Source organism: Neophocaena asiaeorientalis, unplaced genomic scaffold (assembly GCF_003031525.2).
Source record: "Neophocaena asiaeorientalis asiaeorientalis breed wild unplaced genomic scaffold, Neophocaena_asiaeorientalis_V1.1 scaffold49, whole genome shotgun sequence".
Taxonomy (NCBI): Eukaryota; Metazoa; Chordata; class Mammalia; order Artiodactyla; family Phocoenidae; genus Neophocaena; species Neophocaena asiaeorientalis.
This window is the reverse complement of record NW_020172456.1, coordinates 1,503,762-1,524,472: the sequence shown is the minus strand read 5'-3', so window position 1 is coordinate 1,524,472 and position 20,711 is coordinate 1,503,762. Positions and strand designations below refer to the sequence as shown.

Below are 20,711 nucleotides of genomic sequence, written 5' to 3'. Positions count from 1 at the left end.
ATTTTCTATGTATTATTAAAGATGAGCTTCACGGGTGCTGGTAGTAACTGTTGTTGTTCTGAGTGTCCACAAGTGGTAAAGCACGTGGACTCCGGAGCCTAACTCCTGGGTTCAAGTCCTGCTCTGCCAGTTACTGGCCGTGTGACCATGGGCTGGTTCCTTAACTACTCTCCATGTCTGTTTCTGCATCTGTAAAATGGGGGAATGATGGTAGGTATCTCAAATGGGTGTTGTCAGGATCTGATGGGATGCTAGGCTTCAGATCCTTAGCACAGTGCCTGGTAGTAGGTGCTCAGTAAATATTAGCATTGTTATTATTTTCAGTGTTATTGACTATGGTTACACCCATGGTGAAGGTCATCTAGTAGGTGAGACATTTTCAATTCTTTGTTGTTAGTTAGATATTAAAAGGCAAATATCTCTGCTTGCTTCTCTCCTGGTGTTGGAGAGAAGGGAAGCAGTTCTACAGCTGGATGTTAGGGATTAAATAGTATATACTGGAATGACTCATCCAATTAACTTTTTATCACTGAGATGGATTGTAAGACTTTAGCACTTAAGTCTTGTTACTTTATTAAAAAAGGAGAGGATAAGACAACCTTCTCTGTGGAAGGGATAAAATGAGTTAACAGCCACGACAGCCACCCCCAAATAGCTGAGATTTTTATGCCCATACCATGTGCCACTTCTAAGTTCTTTGCGTGTATTAACTCATTTCATCCTTAAGAAATAGTCTACTCCTATATTCGCATTTTCAGAGGAGGAAGCAGACCCAAGTAAGTTAAATAACTTTGAAGTTCACACAGCTTAGAAGTAGTGGATGTGGGATTTGAACCTAAATGGGGGTCCTCATCTAGAATTTGAATAAGACAATGTGAAGGACCTAGCAACGTGGTTTGCATAACCAATACTCAAATGCTAGCCCCTTTGCCTTCTGTTTTTGCTTGTTTATTATTATAGTATGGATGTGACATTGCATGGAGATCAGAGGACCAAGACCTATCCAAGGTTACTGCATCAAAATTCGGTTCTAGTAACAGCAAAACCTTTTAGAAATTGTGATCTTGGGGAACAAGTTTAATCCCTGCTTTTATATGGATTATACCAGGTTTAGAAAGTCATAATAGGTTTTAAAAAAATGTTTTAGGGTGTTTCATTCTCTCACTGTGTGTATATAGAGGACGTGTGCAATTGTGCAAAAAAAAATATAGATCTCCTTCTCCACCAACGCTTAACACTCAATAATCTTCTTTAAAAAGAAAAACAATACAACAGGGTAGAGTGAAAAGTAAGTCTCCCTCCACTCCTGAATATTAATCCCACAAATCCTCTCCCCAGTGACGATTTTATAGCTTCTTGTGTTTCCTTCCAAAAATGTTTTATGCATTTACAAGCATATATACATGTAACACACACTTCCCAACACACACACTCTTTGCACAATGATAGCATAATGCACGCTGTCCTGTTCCTTACTAATTTCACTTAATGTTACTCAGAGTATCTGTGTCAAAACTGGGAGCACTACCTTGTTTATTAGGGCTGCATAATGTTCCATTTTAAAGATGGGCCAGTCTGTTACTGCTGGTCATTTAGGTTGTTTCTGGTCTTTTACTGAGGACATTTCAGTAAATATCTCTGTAGGTAAGTATTTGTGTGTGTGCAGCTCAGTCTCTTTTGATTTCTACTTGCAAGCTTATATTGTTTAACTTTCTGACAATGCAAAAAATTGGCCAGAAGGAAACAGACGAAAGGAATATAATGGAAATGCAGGGGCTTATTCAGGGCTTGTGGGCACCTCAGAGGTCTGTGCCGATGCTTTTTCAAGTGCTGTATCTCATGTTTCTCATTGTTTCAGACTGTTGTGTCCTGAAGCTTCATTTTGGGCCTTTTCCCTGGGTGCCCAGTGAGCGATGGATGGTTACTGTTTGCAAGATTGATTCATGTAGCACTTGTCTGGCTTTTGACAGGTTGTTTATAAGAATAATGACATCCGTCTGGAGCTGTCTCGCTTGGCCAGAATTGGGGACACCAAGATGAAAATCTACGGTGAGGTTGTATTCAAGTGTGAGAATGTGGCCACACTGGACCCCATCAACTTTGAGACCCCGGAGGCTTACATCAGCTTGCCCAAATGGAACACCAAACGCATGGGCTCTATCTCCTTTGACTTTCGCACCACTGAGCCCAACGGCCTGATCCTCTTCACTCACGGCAAGCCCCAAGAGAGGAAGGATGCTCGGAGCCAGAAGAACACCAAGGTGGACTTCTTTGCCGTGGAACTCCTTGATGGCAACCTGTACCTACTGCTTGACATGGGCTCAGGCACCATTAAAGTGAAAGCCACTCAGAAGAAAGCCAACGATGGGGAATGGTACCATGTGGACATTCAGCGAGATGGCAGATCAGGTAGGAAGAAGCAGGGTGTGTGACTGAGACTAGGGGAAAGCTTCTGCTTCCTTATATTTTTTTATTTTAGTTTTTGTGACTTGTGTGCTTGTTGATTCTTTTGCTTTTCTCCTTAATGCTTGTTATATGATTGTGTAAGATTATGTTTCTGAACCAGACACCTGTCTCATCGATGGCTGACATTCTCCTCATCTCCCCTGTCACTCACTGCACAATGGTCTCAGCGATACCTTCAAGATCCTGGGGCTAAGGATGTTTTTACAAGCAGCATTTCCGCTGCTACCAAAGTGACTGTCATGTCACTTGTGTGATGGGTTTTTTCCCTCTTTTTTCTCCTTTTTCCATCACCATGGAAACCAATTGTGACATCACAGATGCTGCATTGTGTGATTACTCTGTAGGATAAGCTGCACTGTGCGAGAGTTTATGCAGTGAAACACCCTTCAGTAATTGGCAAGAGTCATATTGCAGGGAAAAATTATGACAAGAAAGGAAAAGGCAAATTGATTTTTCCTAAAGTCATGTTCAATTTAAAGCCTGCCTTTGGTGTGAAAGCCTATATTTCACTCTTTGCTCAGACCTCACTAACTTTCCCTTCCTCTTCATAACCTTTTACATTGGGTTTAAACGGCTTTGTGTGTTTCTGCAGCTGCAGACCAAGCAAGCTAGCCCCAGGCAGTACATAGCCACTCTGGAATAGTAACAAAGCGGGGCAGGGGAAGGAAACACAAATAGAGAGTCTGAGGCTTTTGAACGCCTGAACAGTCTGCCTCACTTTCTGTGGACATGTGGCAGTGAAGGTCACATTCTGTGCATCAGAAAAAGGGCATTTCACCCAGAGAAGTAATTAGAGCATTTGAATTTCACACTTATTTCCTGATTCTCCATTTAGGTAGTATTGTACTCAATAAGGGTCTTGGCTATGTTTTCATATTTTTAAGGATTTACTCTCCTGGTAAACACAAAAATGTCTTCCTTTTAGACATTTCTGCATTTGGCCAACAATAGAAAGCAATCGGTTCCCCTAAAAGGCTGTAGCCACTAATGGCTGAGCTTGCAGGGATGGCTTTTCTGCGTAATTCCAGAGCTAGAGGGGTGGCGGAGATGAGCAGTGTTGCCCTTAGGTAAGCAGCTGGTTGGGTTCTGTGCAGAGGGCAGACAGGTGGCAGATTGCAGACCTGGATGGTTTATTGCCCAGCAGGATGCCTTATCAATTGCCTGAAATTTGATCAGAACCAAGAGGCTTCAAATTAAATGTGCTTGTTGGGCAAGAATGAACATTTTGTTCTTTTTTAAGAGAAAAATACACAAAAAGTCATTTCTGAGGCCAAATCTTTTGAAGTTTATCCGTTAAAAAATGTCAGCAGGGGCAGAGAGCTAGAAAGCTGTCTCAGAATTATAAGGGACACACTCCTGTTGGTTTTTTAAGACAATGCGTTTTGGGTCTCTGGAGTTCGGACATGGTTGATGGGTTTCATGATTGACTAACCTAGACCTTGGCACAGCTTAAATGTCACCTATCTGTGTCACAGGCAGGCTAGAACATGTAAAATCGCCACATGTCTGTTTCTGATATTCTCAACACGAATTGCTTTTTCAAGTACGGCCGTTGTTTCGTTTTGTTAGAACCATCAGTAGACCCATTTTTTGACAAATAAGTTTGGATTACAGAAGCCTTAAATTTTATACCTGGGTGCTATGGCATTGGCTAATACTTTGAAATACTGATAAATTTGATCAAAGCTTATAAAAATTTACTGAGTAAACAAATAGTTGTCATGTAAAAGCAGCATAACAAAATTTTAACATGATATACTAAACTTCATTTCTTCATGAGGGTATTTTCTGGTATGTTCTCACAGACCTGTATTAAAATGACTAGTTATAAAAACACAAGTGTATCTAATTGTGGTACCTCCTTCCCTGCTCGTCCTGAAGAATATGACTGAGAGGTGATGTCAGGAAACTTTCATCTTTACTCCCCAGCTGAGGGACTGATTCTCAAAACACTTGTGGTCCCACACTCTGAGGATGAATTTTCCTCAGGATGTATTTAAGGGTCCACTATTTAAATCAGTTCGGGTACTGTTCTTACTTGGCAATAGATGCTCCTCCCTGTTCGTTGGTGATCAGATTAACTCTGTGGACATGTGGTGGGTAAAGAAAGCAAACTGCAAGAGAGAAGAAAAGTACCCAAGCCTCAACTTCCTCATTTGTGAAATAGGGGAAATACGAATGCCTACCTCACAGGATTGTTTTGAGGATTGAGTCCAGAAAAGCACAGAAAGTACTAAAAATGGTGGCTGGGACATTTTTATTTTTACTGAGGTTTTTTTTTTTTTTTTTTTTGCTGTGCACGGGCCTCTCACTGTTGTGGCCTCTCCCGTTGTGGAGCACAGGCTCTGGACGCGCAGGCTCAGCGGCCATGGCTCACGGGCCCAGCCGCTCCGCGGCATGTGGGATCCTCCCGGACCGGGGCACGAACCCGTGTCCCCTGCATCGGCAGGCGGACTCTCAACCACTGCGCCACCAGGGAAGCCCCTGTTACGTAGGTTTTTAAAAGATGAAAAAGCAAAAAGGCAAAGCAGATTTCTCCAGGAGAAAACTTCCAGGGAAGAGTAGGGGGAAGCACGCCTAGCTGAATCCTCCAGAGACCCCTCATACTCTTTCTACTCTTCTACCCCTGGGTTGACTTTGTGATTTAGAGTGTACTTCACTTTCTTGATCTCATTTGATCTTCTAGGCCCTTCAGGCTTTCCCTTGTCATAGCTGAGGGAATTGAGACTCAGATAAGTGAAAGCTGGCTGATGGATGGCGCAGTTATCTTGTTACCAATAAAGCACTTTAAGAATACTAAATTTCTAAAATTTCTGGCATGAAGTTTAGATATCACTCTGATTTAACAGTTTAGGAAGTTGAGCTGTTGAGGAAATCGAGGGGTTCAGTGACTGGTACAGGGTCAGAAAGACTAGAATCCCTGTTCCCAAGTTCCCAGGTCAGGCTCCAGGGTTACATCTTCTGTGATTTCATGTGCATGGTCTAGCTCTAATCTCATCTCTTCTTGACTTCCTCTGGCCTCCTGTACTCTAGCCACACTCCTGCCTGTCCCAGGGCCTTTGTAGGTGCCATTCCCTGTGCCGGGCACATTCTCCCCCGGGGACTTGGCATGGTTGGATCCTTCTCAACATCCTGGTTTCAGCTTACCTCTCACCTGCTTAGAGAAGCCTTTATCGACCATACAGTTTCAAGTTGAACCCGTGGGCTGCTGTAGCACCCATTTTACTCTTTTCCTCCCACTCGCCGTTTTCCAATTTCTGTTTATTGGGTGATCTGTTTATTTTCTGTTTCTCTGCTGTGCAACATCAGCTCCATGAGAGCAAGCATGCCTGTCAAGTTCATGTATATGTCTAGAACAATACTAGAGACAGAACAGGTGTTCAGTACATGTTTGTTACATGAGGACATAAAGAAACATGTTCAGAAGATGATGGAGGAGTAAGACGTGGAGATCACCTTCCTCCCCACAAATACATCAGAAATACATCTACATGTGGAACAACTCCTACAGAACACCTACTGAATGCTGGTAGAAGACCTCAGACTTCCGAAAAGAAGGCAGAGCACCACCTAAACAAGCTCCAGAGATGGGCGCGAGCCGTGGCTATCAGCACGAACACCAGAGACAGGCATGAAACGCTAATGCTGCTGCTGTAGCCATCAAGGAGCCTGTGTGCAAGCACAGGTCACTATCCACACCCCCCAGGAGGCTGTACAACATGCCACTGCCAGGGCCCTGTGATTCAGAGACAACTTCCCCGGGAGAACACACGGCGCGCCTCAGGCTGTTGCAATGTCACACTGGCCTCTGCCACTGCAGGCTCGCCCCACATTCCAAGTATAACAACCGTACCCCTCCCTCCCCCGGGCCTGAGTGAGCCAGAGCCCCCTAATCAGCCTCTGCTTTAACCCCCTCCTGTCTGGGCATGAAGAGATGCCTGAGGGCGATCTACACGCAGAGGTGGGGCCACAACCAAAGCTGAACCCCAGGAGCTGTGCAAACAAAGAAGAGAAAGGGAAATTTCTCTGTGCAGCCTCAGGAGCAGCGGATTAAATCTCCACAATCAACTGGATGTACTCTGCATCTGTGGAATATCTGAATAGACGACGAATCATCCCAAAATTGAGGTGGTGGACTTTGGGAGCAGCTGTAGACTTGGGGTTTACTGTCTGTGACTGATTTGTTACTGATTTTTATGTTTATCTTAGTATAGTTTTTAATGCTTGTTATCATTGGTGGATATGTTTATTGGTTTGGTTGCTCTCTTCCTTTTTTCTTTCCTTTTATTCCCTTTGTTTTTATTATTACGTTTTTATTTTAATAATTTTTAAAAATTTATTATTGTTTTTTCTTTCTTTTCTTCTTCTCCCTTTTCTTCTGAGCCTTGTAGCTGACAGGGTCTTGGTGCTCCAGCCTGGTGTAAGGCCTGAGCCTCTGAGGTGGGAGGGTGAGTTCAGGACATTGGTCCACCAGAGACCTCCGGGCCCCATGTAATATCAATTGGCGAGAGCTCTCCCAGAGATCTCCGTCTCAACACTAAGACCCAGCTCGACTCGACTGCTAGTAAGCTCCAGTGCTGGACGCCCCATGCCAAACAACTAGCAAGACAGGAACACAACCCCACCCATTACAGACAGGCTGCCTAAAGGCTTACTAAGTTCACAGGCACCCCAAAACATACCACCATATGTGGCCCTGTCCACCAGAAAGACAAGTTCCAGCCCCACCCCCAAGAAGCCTACATAAGCCACTGAACCAACCTCCCCCACTGGGGGCAGACACCAAAAACAACGGGAAGTACGAACCTGCAGCCTGTAAAAAAACAGACCCCCAAACACACTAATTTAAACAAGATGAGAAGACAGAGAAATATGCAGCAGATGAAGGAGCAAAGTAAAAACCCACCAGACCAAACAAATGAAGAGGAAATAGGCAGTCTACCTGAAAAAGAATTCAGAGTAATGATACTAAAGATAATCCAAAATCTTGGAAATAGAATGGAGAAAATACAAGAAGTGTTTAACAAGAACCTAGAACTAAAGAGCAAACAAACAATGATGAACAACACAATAAATGAAATTTTAAAATCTCTAGAATGAATCAATAGCAGAATAACTGAGGCAGAAAATGGATAAGTGACCTGGAAGATAAAATAGTGGAAATAACTGCCACAGCAGAATAAAGAGAAAAGAATGAAAAGAATTGAGGACAGTTTCAGAGACCTCTGGGACAGCATTAAATGCACCAACACTCGAATTATAGGGGTCCCAGAAGAAGAATAGAAAAAGAAAGGGTCTGAGAAAATATTTGAAGAGATTATAGTTGAAAACTTCCCTAACATGGGAAAGGAAATAGTCTATCAAGTCCAGGAAGCACAGAGAGTCCCATACAGGATAAATCCAAGAAGAAACACGCCAAGACACATATTAATCAAACTATCAAAAATTAAATACAAACAAAAAATATTAAAAGCAGCAAGGGAAAAATAACATACAAGGGAATCCCCATAAGGTTAACAGCTGATCTTTCAGCAGAAAATCTGCAAGCCAGAAGGGAACGGCAGGACATATTTAAAGTGATGAAGGAGAAAAACCTACAACCAAGATTACTCTGCATAGCAAGGATCTCATTCAGATTCCACGGAGAAATGAAAACCTTTACAGACAAGCAAAAGCTAAGAAAATTCAGCACCACCAAACCAGCTTTACAACAAATGCTAAAGGAACTTCTCTAGGCAGGAAACACAAGAGAAGGAAAAGACCTACAATAACAAACCCAAAACAGTTAAGAAAATGCTAACAGGAACATACGTATCAATAATTACCTTAAATGTAAACGGATTAAATGCTCCAACCAAAAGACACAGACTGGCTGAATGGATACAAAAACAAGACCCGCATATATTCTGTCTACAAGAGATGCACTTCAGACCTAGGGACACATACAGACTGAAAGTGAGGGGATGGAAAAAGATATTCCATGCAAATGGAAATCAAAAGAAAGCTGGAGTAGCAATTCTCATATCAGACAAAATAGACTTTAAAATAAAGACTATTACATGAGACAAAGAAGGACGCTCCATAATGATTAAGGGATCAATTCAAGAAGAAGATATAGCAGTTGTAAATATTTATGCATCCAGCATAGGAGCACCTCACTACACAAGGCAAATGCTAAGAGCCATAAAAGGGGAAATCGACAGTAACACAATCATAGTAGGGGACTTTAACACCCCAGTTTCACCAATGGGCAGAACATCCAAAATGAAAATAAATAGGGAAACACAAGCTTTAAAGTACACATTAAACAAGATGGACTTAATTGATATTCATAGGACAGTCCTTCCAAAAACAACAGAATACATTTTCTTCTAAAGTGCTCATGGTAAATTTAAGAAAATTGAAATCATATCAAGTATCTTTTCTGAGCATAACGCTGTAAGACTAGATATCAATTACAGGAGAAAAAACTGTAAAAAATAAAAACACATGGAGGCTAAGCAATACACTACTAAATAACCAATAGATAACTGAAGAAATCAAAGAGGAAATCAAAAAATACATAGAAACAAATGACAATGAAAACATGGCAACCCAAAACCTATGGGATGCAGCAAAAGCAGTTCTAAGAGGGAAGTTTATAGCAATGCAATCCTACCTCAAGAAACAAGAAACATCTTAAATAAACAACCTAACCTTACTCCTAAAACAATTAGAGAAAGAAGAACAAAAAAACCCTAAAGTTAGCAGAAGGAAAGAAATCATAGAGATCAGAGCAGAAATAAATGAAAAAAAATGAAGGAAACAATAGCAAAGATCAATAAAACTAAAAGCTGGTTCTTTGAGAAGATAAACAAAATTGATAAACCATTAGCCAGAGTTATAAAGAAAAAAATGGAGAAGACTCAAATCAATAGAATTAGAAATGAAAAAGGAGAAGTAAAAACTGACACTGCAGAAATACAAAGCATCATGAGAGATTACTATAAGCAAATAGATGCCAATAAAATGGACAACCTGGAAGAAATGGACAAATTCTTGGAAAAGCACAGCCTTCTGCGACTGAACCAGGAAAAAATAGAATATACAAACAGACCAATCAAAAGCAGTGAAATTGAAATTGTGATTTAAAATCTTCCAACAGGGCTTCCCTGGTGGCCCAATGGCCTGGTGGTTGAGAGTCTGCCTGCTGATGCAGGGGATGCGGGTTCGTGCCCCGGTCCAGGAGGATCCCACGTGCCACGGAGCTGCTGGGCCCGTGAGCCATGGCCGCTGAGCCTGCACGTCCGGAACCTGTGCTCCACAAGGGGAGAGGCCACAACAGTGAGAGGCCCATGTACCAGAAAAAAAAAAAAAATCTTCCAACAAACGAAAACCCAGGACCAGATGGCTTCACAGGCGAATTCTATCAAACATTTAGAGAAGAGCTAACAGCTATCCTTCTCAAACTCTTCCAAAATATAGCACAGGGAGGAACACTCCCAACTCATTCTATGAGGCCACCATCACCCTGATACCAAAACCAGACAAAGATGTCACAAAGAAAGAAAACTACAGGCCACTATCACTGATGAACATAGATGCAAAAATTGTCAACAAAATACTAGCAGACAGAATCCAACAGCACATTAAAAGGTTCATACACCATGATCAAGTGGGTTTTATCCCAAGAATGCAAGGATTCTTCAATATACGCAAATCAATCTCATTATCAAACTGAAGGATAAAAACCATATGATAATCTCAGTAGATGCAGAAAAATCTTTCGACAAAATTCAACAGCCATTTATGATCAAAACTCTCAGAACGTAGGCATAGAGGGAACCTACCTCAACATAATAAAGACCATATATGACAGACCCACGGCCAATATCGTTCTCAATGGTAAAAAACTGAAACCGTTTCCTCTAAGATCAGGAACAAGACAAGGTCACCCACTCTCACCACTATTATTCAACATATTTTTGGAAGTTTTAGCCACAGCAATCAGAGAAGAAAAAGAAATAAAAGGAATCAAAATGGGAAAAGAAGAAGTAAAACTGTCACTTTTTGCAGATGACATGATACTGTATACATAGAGAATCCTAAAGATGCCACCAGAAAACTACTAGAGGTAATCAATGAATTTGGTAAAGTAGCAGGATACAAAATTAATGCACAGAAATCTCTTGCATTCCTATACACTAATGATGAAAAATCTGAAAGAGAAATTAAAGAAACACTCCCATTTACCACTGCAACAACAACAACAAAAATACCTAGGAATAAACCTACCTAAGGAGACAAAAGACCTGTACTCAGAAGACTATAAGACACTGTGAAAGAAATTAAAGATGATACAAACAGATGGAGAGATATGCTATGTTCTTGGAGTGGAAGAATCAACATTGTGAAAATGACTATACTACCCAAAGCAATGTACAGTTTCAATGCAATCCCTATCAGACCACCAATGGCATTTTTCACAGAACTAAAACAAAAAATCTCACAATTTGTAAGGAAACACAAAAGACCCTGAATAGCCAAAGTGATCTTGAGAAAGAAAAACAGAGCTGGAGGAATCAGACTCCCTGACTTCAGACTAAACTACAAAGCTATAGTAATCAAGGCAGTTCAGTACTGGCACAAAAATAGAAATACAGATCAATGTAACAGGATAGAAAGCCCAGAGATAAACCCATGCAACTGTGGTCACCTTATCTTTGTTAGAGGTGGCAAGAATATACAGTGGAGAAAAGACAACCTCTTCAATAAGTGGTGCTTAGAAAACTGCACAGATACATGTAAAAGAATGAAATTAGAATACTCTCTAACACCATATACAAAAATAAACTCAAAATGGATTAAAGACCTAAATGTAAGGCCAGAAACTATCAAACTCTTAGACGAAAACATAGGCAGAACACTCTTTGATATAAATCACAGCAAGATCCTTTATGACCCACTTCCTAGAGAAATGGAAATAAAAAGAAAAATAAACAAATGGGACCTAATGAAACTTAAAAGCTTTTGCACAGCAAAGGAAATCATAAACAAGACGAAAGGACAGACCTCAGAATGGGAGAAAATATTTGCAAATGAAGCAACTGACAAAGGATTAATCTCCAAAATTTATAAGCCGCTCATGGAGCTCAATATCAAAAAAACAAACAACCCAATCCCACAATGGGCAGAAGATCTAAATAGACATTTCTCCAAAGAAGATATACAGATTGCCAACAAACAAATGAAAGGATGCTCGACATCACTAATCATTAGAGAAATGCAAATCAGAACTATAGTGAGGTATCACCTCACACCAGTCAGAATGGCCATCATCAAAAAATCTACAAACGATAAATGCTGGAGAGGGTATGGAGAAAAGGGAACCTTCTTGCACTGTTGATGGGAATGTAAATTGATACAGCCACTATGGAGAACAGTATGGAGGTTCCTTAAAAAACTACAAATAGAACTACCATAAGACCCAGCAAACCCACTGTTGGGCATATACCCTGAGAAAACCATAATTCAAAACGAGTCATGTACCACAATGTTCATTGCAGCACTATTTACAATAGCCAGGACATGGAAGCAACCTAAATGTCCTTTGACAGATGAATGGGTAAAAAAGATGTGACCCATATACACAATGGAATATTACTCAGCCATAAAAAGTAGTAAAATTGAGTTATTTGTAGTGAGGTTGATGGAGCTAGAGTCTGTCATACAGAGAGAAGTAAGTCAGAAAGAGAAAAGCAAATACTGTATGCTAACACATATATATGGAATCTAAAAAAGAAATGGTTCTGAAGAACCTAGGGGCAGGACAGGAATAAAGACGCAGACGTAGAGAATGGACTTGAGGACACGGGGAGGGGGAAGGGTAAGCTGGGATGAAATGAGAGATTAGCACTGACATATATACACTACCAAATGTAAAATAGATAGCTAGTGGGAAGCAGCTGCATAGCACAGGGAGATCCGCTTTGGGCTTTGTGACCACTTAGAGGGATGGGATAGGGAAGATGGGAGGGGACATGGGGATATATGTATACATATAGCTGATTCACTTTGTTGTACAGCAGAAACTAATACAACATTGTAAAGCAATTATACTCCAATAAAGGTGTTACAAACATTATAAAAAAAACTAAAATATTTGATTTGTAGTCAAGAAAAAAAGAAAGAAAGAAAGAAAGAAACACGTTCCAGTTAAAATTTATCAAAGGCAATGAATGTCGAAAATATGCCCTGGCAGGGCTGGTAGCTAAGGCCAGTACAGAGGGTATCAGCTCATGGAGAGAGAAAGAGAAGAGCAGTTTCCATCCTTCTGGTGATGGTGAGCCAGTGATGAAGACTCAGGCAGGACCTACAGCCTCTGTCCCAGGTACAGAGTAAGAAGCACCTTACATATATGAGCTCATTTACTTATCACACCAACCTGTGAGGTTGGGACAGTTCTTTTCCCATTTTACAGATGAGGAAATTGAGGACCAGGAAAGAGAAGTCACTTCTTCAAGGTTATCCAGCTAGTACGTGGCGGGGCTGGAATTTAAACACAGGCACGGTCTGTGCTGCTGTCAACCTGTGTGATGTGCAACTTCTCAGCCAAGACTTTTAGGTAGAAAAAAAGATAATCATACTAGGTGCTAGGCCACTGAGATTCCTCTGGGCCAAGCTGTCTTAGCTGGCAGGGATTGGAGCCACATGGCCTACATTGTCCTTTTTACCATTTTGCGGCATTTCGTTCCCTTGCTTACATTGTTCCATCCTGGCCAGGCAACAGTGGTCTCCCATCTCACCTGCTAGGCTCCTTTCGTTTGGTTCATCAACTGGCAGCCTCACCTGTGATGCCAAGAGGGCTGTTAGCTCACTTTTTTTCTGTCCTCCCATCCCAGGTACCATATCAGTGAACAGCAGGCGCACGCCGTTCACCGCTAGTGGGGAGAGCGAGATCCTGGACCTGGAGGGGGACATGTACCTGGGCGGGCTGCCGGAGCACCGTGCTGGCCTCATTCTGCCCACTGAGCTCTGGACTGCCATGCTCAACTATGGCTACGTGGGCTGCATCCGTGACCTGTTCATTGACGGGCGCAGCAAGAACATCCGGCAGCTGGCGGAGATGCAGAACGCTGCGGGCGTCAAGTCCTCCTGTTCACGGATGAGCGCTAAGCAGTGTGACAGCTACCCCTGCAAGAACAACGCCGTGTGCAAAGATGGCTGGAACCGCTTCATCTGCGACTGCACGGGCACTGGCTACTGGGGCCGAACCTGCGAGAGGGGTGAGTAGGCCCTCGTGGTGGCACACTGCGTCTGAGTGGGGGTGATGTGCTGTAGCTGTGTCCCTGGATACACCTGCCTGTGCTTCCTTTGCTACTACAGGCTCTCCCTTTGGACCTCCCTGTGCTTGCGTTCTTCTGGAGAAGAATTTTCTAGGGTTCACTGCTTTCCAGATCATACCCTTTCTAGTTCTGGATGCTTGGATTTGTTTGGCTAGGGTTGGGTTGCAGAGAGGGAAACTTTAGAGTAAATATTACCATGATCATGCTACTTTCTTGATTAAGTGTTAGACATCTATTTGAGAAGGTGAATTCTTTTGGGATTCTGGGTGGGCTCACCAACTGGCTGTTTCCTTTGTTCATTTAACTCATGCTTTTTTTTTTTTTTTTTTTTTTTTGCGTTACGGGGGCCTCTCACTGTTGTGACCTCTCCCGTTGCGGTGCACAGGCTCCGGACGCGCAGGCTCGGCGGCCATGGCTCACGGGCCCAGCCGCTCCGCGGCATGTGGGACCTTTCGTGACCAGGGCACGAACCCGCGTCCCCTGCATAAGCAGGCGGACTCTCAACCACTGCGCCACCAGGGAAGCCCTGACTCATGCTTTTTGATCCTTTCTTTGTGCTAGCTCTTGGATAAGGCTTTAGAAATACACTATTGAACAAAATAGCCCCAGCCCTGTTCTGTGGAGCTTGCTGCCTAGTGGAATACTTAGCTGTTAAATAATCACAGACATGTTGAGTTTTATAAGAAGCAGTGTTATGTGTTGGTTAAGAACATGAATTCTGGGGCCAGACTCGGTGAGAGATGTGGCCCTCATGGAGTGATACAAACTTTCTCAAGATAATATCTTTGAGACTTGATTTCCTCATTTGCAAAATGGAGATCATTAGGTACCTACCTCACAGGATGTTAATGAGGATTAAGTGAGTCAGTATGTTCCTGGACTATGGAAAGCATTTAGTAAATGTTAGTCATTGTTACAGTCATAATTATTGTCATCAACATCATTAAAGGAAAGGCACAGAGACGTTTGGGAGGTCTTTGCAAGGGGATCCAACATACTGTAGAGGTTCATAGAAAGCTTCTTCAAGAAAGAAATATATAGATTGAGACTTGAAATATAAATAAGAGTTAGCTTGGCAACGAGGTGGGAGGAAGCCGGGTGTCTTTTTACATGAGGGCAACGTGTGCCAAGAGGTAAGAGACCATGGCACACCGGGACTTCCCTGGCGATCCAGTGGTTGAGACTTCGCCTTCCAATGCAGGGGATGCGGGTTCGATCCCTGGTCGGGGAGCTAAGATCCCACATGCCTTGCAGCCAAAAAACCAAAACATAAGCAACAGAAGCAGTATTGTAACAAATTCAGTAGAGACTTTAAAAATGGTCCACATCAAGGAAAAAAAAACTTAAAAAAAAATCTCCTCTAAAAAAATATCAAAAGAGACCATGGCACAGTTGAGGAACCAAACAAAGTCCATAACAGAATGGAGTGTGTAGTGAGGTGGGGGGAAGGGTGTGAGAGGTAGCTGAAGAGTTGGGGGACAAAGAGAGGGGGCTGACCATTTACAACAGGCCAGGATGCTGGGGGAAGCCCCTTCCTCTCTACCGCTTTAGGATCTTACAGTTGCACTGAATTTACAGTTTGGGTAAAGGGCAGAGATAAAGGTAAGCAAAGAGACAACATCTAGACAAGGAGATCCTAGTCTATAAGCCACATCCAGATTGCAGCTTGGTTAATTGTTTTATATGCCAACCACACAGAATCTGGCTGGCTGTCCATGAGTTGTCAGTCTCTATTTTGTATGAAAGGATAATTTACATAGTTATCAAGTTTTGCTGAGGGCGTAGTTCTAGGGCTTTGAGGATACTGTGTGTGTAGTAGAGATAGTTTCTGTCTACAGAAGCTTATCATTTCTTTAGCTGAGGAGTTGACACATCGATATAAGAAGCAGTAATAAAATGATACAAGGCAGCAGCATGGGCTGGACCACTAGGGGGACCTGGAAATTTAGTGAAGACTTTCCTGAGGAGAGGGACATGCAGGGTCACACCCTTAAAGACTACCAGTGGCCAGAATTGTCCAGGTACCAGAAGTCTGGTGATAAGGAGGGATCCTGGAACATGCTTGGATAACCAGTCAAGAATTTTCAAGGAGTCATTTTTGTGAGGTCAACCATATTGCTAGTTAAAGTGTATTTCAAGAGAACTGCAAACCTTCCCTACAGCTGGACCAAAAGGAGGACACAGGATATTGGAGTAAAGGAAAAGGAGCTTTTTTGGGGGCCCATAGAAGTGAAATTCAGATTCACTGAATTTTCAAAGCAGCCACCCCAGAACATGAACTAAGATGGGGAGGCGGCCATCCGGCACAGAAGTGGGTCTCATTTGGCTGCCCAGTCTGTCAAGCTCCTGAACTCCTTCCAAAAATCTTTTTAGGGTAGACTATCCTGGTTGCTGGTTTGGGGAGATAGAAAAGTCATTTGACCTCTGGGATGCATGAGACCATTTTCATATAAGCCAGGAAATTGTGGATCATCCACTGTCTAGGAAGGTAGTGTAAGAACCAAAGGTCCCTTCAGACATCTCACTTCTTTCTCCTGGGTATCTTTCCAACTCAAGGGCCTGCAGCAGGGACTGGAGACCTCTGAGCAAGGTGTCCCTGAGATCAGCTGTTCCAAGGGCAAATCAATGGGAGTTGGTCCAAGATTTGCCAAGTACAGTGAAAGTCACTGCACCTTTTCCGTTGTCACTTGCTGACTAGTCATTAAAAGGCAGCTGATTGGGGATATATGAGGGACAATTATTCCTGGTACAGTGCAGCCAAGAATCATCCATTGTGGCCAAATGAGAAGGAGCCTGGCAAATTTAAGACATTTAGTCTACATGTCGCTCAAATCCCAGATGGTTCAACTGATTGTTTTGTTCCCCCGCTAATTGTTTTCTGGCCCTGTATTGTTCCTGACACCATGTTCAGAATGGATCAGTGGAGTGTAAAAATGATAGGACTCTACTTTGCTGGCAAAGAAAACTGTTTCCCTATGACACTGTTTTTCTTTATTGAAACTGATTCATCAGTGGAGATGGTTTTGACTTTTGTTCATTTTTCATACATGCAGCAGACATTTATTGAAACCCTAATTTGTTCCAGGCACTGTATTAGATGCTGGCAATGCAAAAAAAAAACCCCAAAAAACCGACACAGCTTCTGGTTTTGATCAAGGGGTGTATAGTCCTACTGGACAAGGAAAGGTGGGAACTGTGCTAATGCTTGGTAGATGTCATGCCTGATCTTTTAGGGGAATAGCAGGGCAGACAGGTGGGAGAGGCCATGCCTACATGGGTGAGTGATGGTTGGGAAAAGGGGACCTGAGGTTGCTTAGATTTTCTTGTCTGCTATTAATAATAAAACTATGGCCTCTCTTTACCTCTGACCCTCAGTATCCATTATAGGCACTTCTGAAGAGTGGTAAAGGAAGAGCATTAACATTCTTTATGCAAGAGCGTGATCCCCTTTGTCAAGGAATGCTGCCCCACGCACCATAACACCATCAACAAGTTCACTCAATTTACCATTCTCTCATTTTTTTCTAGAAGCATTAACCCTAAGCCTAGAATTGATCATTTGTACCAAATGTGATAAGACTAAGACAGTTCCTAAGGCAGTGTGTCCCATCTAACCCCAACTGTGTCCTGTACTTGGGCTTCATAGTAGTATATCCATCCCTTGGTATCACTAACCCCACAACAGGAATGGTAGTGTTTGAAAGAGGCACTTGTGTCTATAAAATGGAGAAAGCATAGGTGGGTTGCTGAAAACTGGTATTCAGAGACAAAGCAGAGTCAGGGATGGCTCAGGTCAGACACTGGATCAAAATAGCCCAAGAACCCAAGCAAAGTGGGCAAGCACGTCAGTCTAAGGTACAGTTCCCAGGTTAAAGGTGTCAGCCAAAGACAAGGGAATTAGGCAAGGGAACTACGAATTATATGAGTACATCAGACTAAGGTTAATTTGCATGAGTGTCTTTCTCTGACAGTAAAAAATGGGTGTCTCTTGCTTATACCCTCACAAGAGTGCTTCTACTGCCTGTGAAGATGAGCAGCTCTAAATTTTGACATATAACAGTTGGCTTGATGTTGTATTTAGACGTTTTTTTCACCATGATCTGATACTGTTCTAAGGAGATGTAGATAGATCCACCCATTCCAGTTGTTCAACTGTAGCTGTTCCGGTTGGTTATTTGTTAATCATATTGATGTGGGAGACATCTCCATGACCTAAAAAGCTAAGGTCTGCTTAGCTACTTCATGCCAATTTGTTTGGTTGAAATGCTTTACTCTGCTGGAAGATTGCCCGCCATTTTTAAAATCCTATTGTGTAGAGGAAACATTCTGTCTTATCTAAGATGATATTATCAGTTGACTTGGGACAACAGAGGCATCTTCTCCTTGTCAGTGTAGCCAAACTGCTTAGTTCAATTAGTGGGGACCAAGTGTCAATAGGCAAGGCTATGGATTTAATTTATTTGTGGACTATCGAAATTCAATTTGAGGCCACTGCAGATTCTACCCCCTTCCCTAGATGGCTTTTCCTGAATGTATGCCATCATTTGTTTAGCAAGAAATAAAATAGGACTCAGCACAGGTTCATCCCTATGACAAAAATAACCTACACTATAGCACTTAGAGTCAGATGGCCTAGTGGTTAATGGCATGAATTTTAGTCAGATGGACCTTGGTTCCTGAGTTGGTTCTGTCAGTAGCTAGGTAATATACAACACAATTTTTATTTTGTCCAAGTCTCAGTTTCCTTATATGTAAAATGGGAACACTGATACTTACTAGGTAAGGTTCTCTTGGTTGCAAGTTACAGAATTGACAATGGCTAACAGAGTAAAGGAAGAAGACATATTGCATGATTACCTAGAGAGTTATTGATCAAATGACGATCTCACCAATTACATCTTGAAAGGGGAAGCAGAACAGCTCTGGGGATCCCAAGGCACTGTGATTGAAGTGATGCATCTCTCTTGTCCTATGGGTTCTGGAGTTTTCCATTCACAGTTTACATTTTCCAGAAAGAGAGCCCGATTGGCCCAGTTTAGTTCATCTGTCTGTTCTTCTACAGTCAGCTCTGTCCAGGTGGGCAGTCACCTAGAATAGATATGAAGGATCACCTAATATGTAAATATATAATCTTACTGAACCATTTTCGTAGTGTTCCTTCATGGTGAAGCTTGGGGTGCCCTGATCCATAAGGCCATGTCCTGTTATAGGTGCCCAGCCACATGGACTACTTCTGTGTGATAAACAAAAATATTTCCTGGGGTCATGGATATTGGATGCCTTTGAGAATATTAAATTGTAGAACTAAGAAAATGTGATAGGGAGGGTAAATCTGCTCTTCTCACTGGTCCCCGGGATTCCATTTATCTGACATAAACACCAGCTGAAAACCAAGAATGCAGATATTATGAGTTCTCTCAAATGAACCTGTTCCAGCAGGAAAGGCTTGCAGGCAGCAGCTGCTCGGGGACTTTGCTTTCAACCAGTCCCTCTGATGGCTGCTGTGTGCTCCTGGGGCAGCAGTACATCCTGCTGGGGAGGGTGAGACACTGACTTTAGAGGAGGCTAGAGTGTGTCATTTGGATGCCACATGGAAATCAAGACATCAGGACATAGCAGGCCTGGCAGATTCAGTTGATGTTACCTGTACCTAATCATTATTTCAGCAAGGGAGCAATTGGAAGCCCTGAAAAGTTAATCTCACTTTAACTTGGAGCAGCTGTAGAATGGTTAAAATTCATGGATCCTGACTCCTAATCCACTGTACTTTCCATTACATTGAGTAGCCTTTCCTCCTCTTATATATGAAAGGGGTTGGATTATAAGGTCATTGAAGGAAAAACAGTGCATTAGGTATTTTTGTTTTCCCACAGTCTCCAGCACTGTGCTATACACATACTACGAGGTTATTAAATGTTGGAGGAAGGGTCCCAGTCCTCTGTCCTGGGTCTCCTCCTGGTCTGCACATTGCCCTTTGTGCCCTCATCCACTGCCATGGTGTCAAAGGTTATCTGTATGTCAGTGATTCCCAAATCAGTCTCTCTAGCCTTGAACTCTCTCTGGAACCCCAGATTTCTATATCCAGTTGTCTCCTTGACATCTTCATTTGGATATCTGATAGATATCTTAATCATAACATTGAAAAATAGAAATCTTCAGTGCCTCCTCCCTGCCTTAGACTTTTTTTTTTTTTTTTTTTTTTTTTTTTTTTTTTTTACTTTTAGTTTTTCCCATCTCAGTAAATGGCATCACCATTGTCCTTGGCATTTTCCTCGATTTTTCTTCTCCCGTCTCATTTAGTCTTTCTCAGCAAGTTCCTGTCGTCTCCTCATCTAAACCCATCCTGCATCTGTCCACTTCTCTCCCTCTCCACTACTATCATCCTAGGCCAACCTATATCGATCTCTTCTTTGGAAAACTAGGTAGCATGTCATATGTTATGAAAAGCTCAAATTTATTTTGCGCCTTCCTCAGAGTATTGAAGTGAGATTATTAAAATGTTTAAATATTCAACACATTCTTAAGTAGCTTTAGTTTCAGTGGCTTTTGGTCCCTCAAACTGCAGGGAATGAAGCTATGATACTTCTTTGGAATTAACTTCAACATTCACATTTCCATTCCTTTTCTCTGTACCAAGCTTGGTGAGCTCAGTTGTGAGTATACAAATTTGAAGAAGCCATAGTTTCAATTCTTGAGCTCACAGTCTAATAATCTGCAAATTGTAATGCAATCTACCAAGGGCAATGATCCAGGAATATCATAGGAAAGAATGAGATAAAAATTAGAAAGCAAATTATGTCCAACATGATATACCACTTTATAACCAGTTCTGGATCTACTGGGGTCTGCTCAGACTGACTCACTGGTGTGGGAACAAAAGAAACCCTGGCTTCCAGGGTCAAATATAAAAATGGTTGTTGC

General features: G+C 42.2%; 1 protein-coding gene across 2 annotated transcripts in view; it reads left to right on the top strand.

The window, feature by feature from the left end:
- The window catches only part of NRXN3 (neurexin 3), a 1,577,176-nt gene that overhangs the window by 463,265 nt on the left and 1,093,200 nt on the right, over positions 1-20,711 (top strand). For both annotated transcript variants that reach the window (XM_024737819.1, XM_024737820.1), the window contains 2 exons: positions 1,971-2,409; positions 13,347-13,730. In XM_024737819.1, the coding sequence (XP_024593587.1) occupies positions 1,971-2,409; positions 13,347-13,730 (823 nt within the window). The remainder of the gene's footprint in view (positions 1-1,970; positions 2,410-13,346; positions 13,731-20,711) is intronic.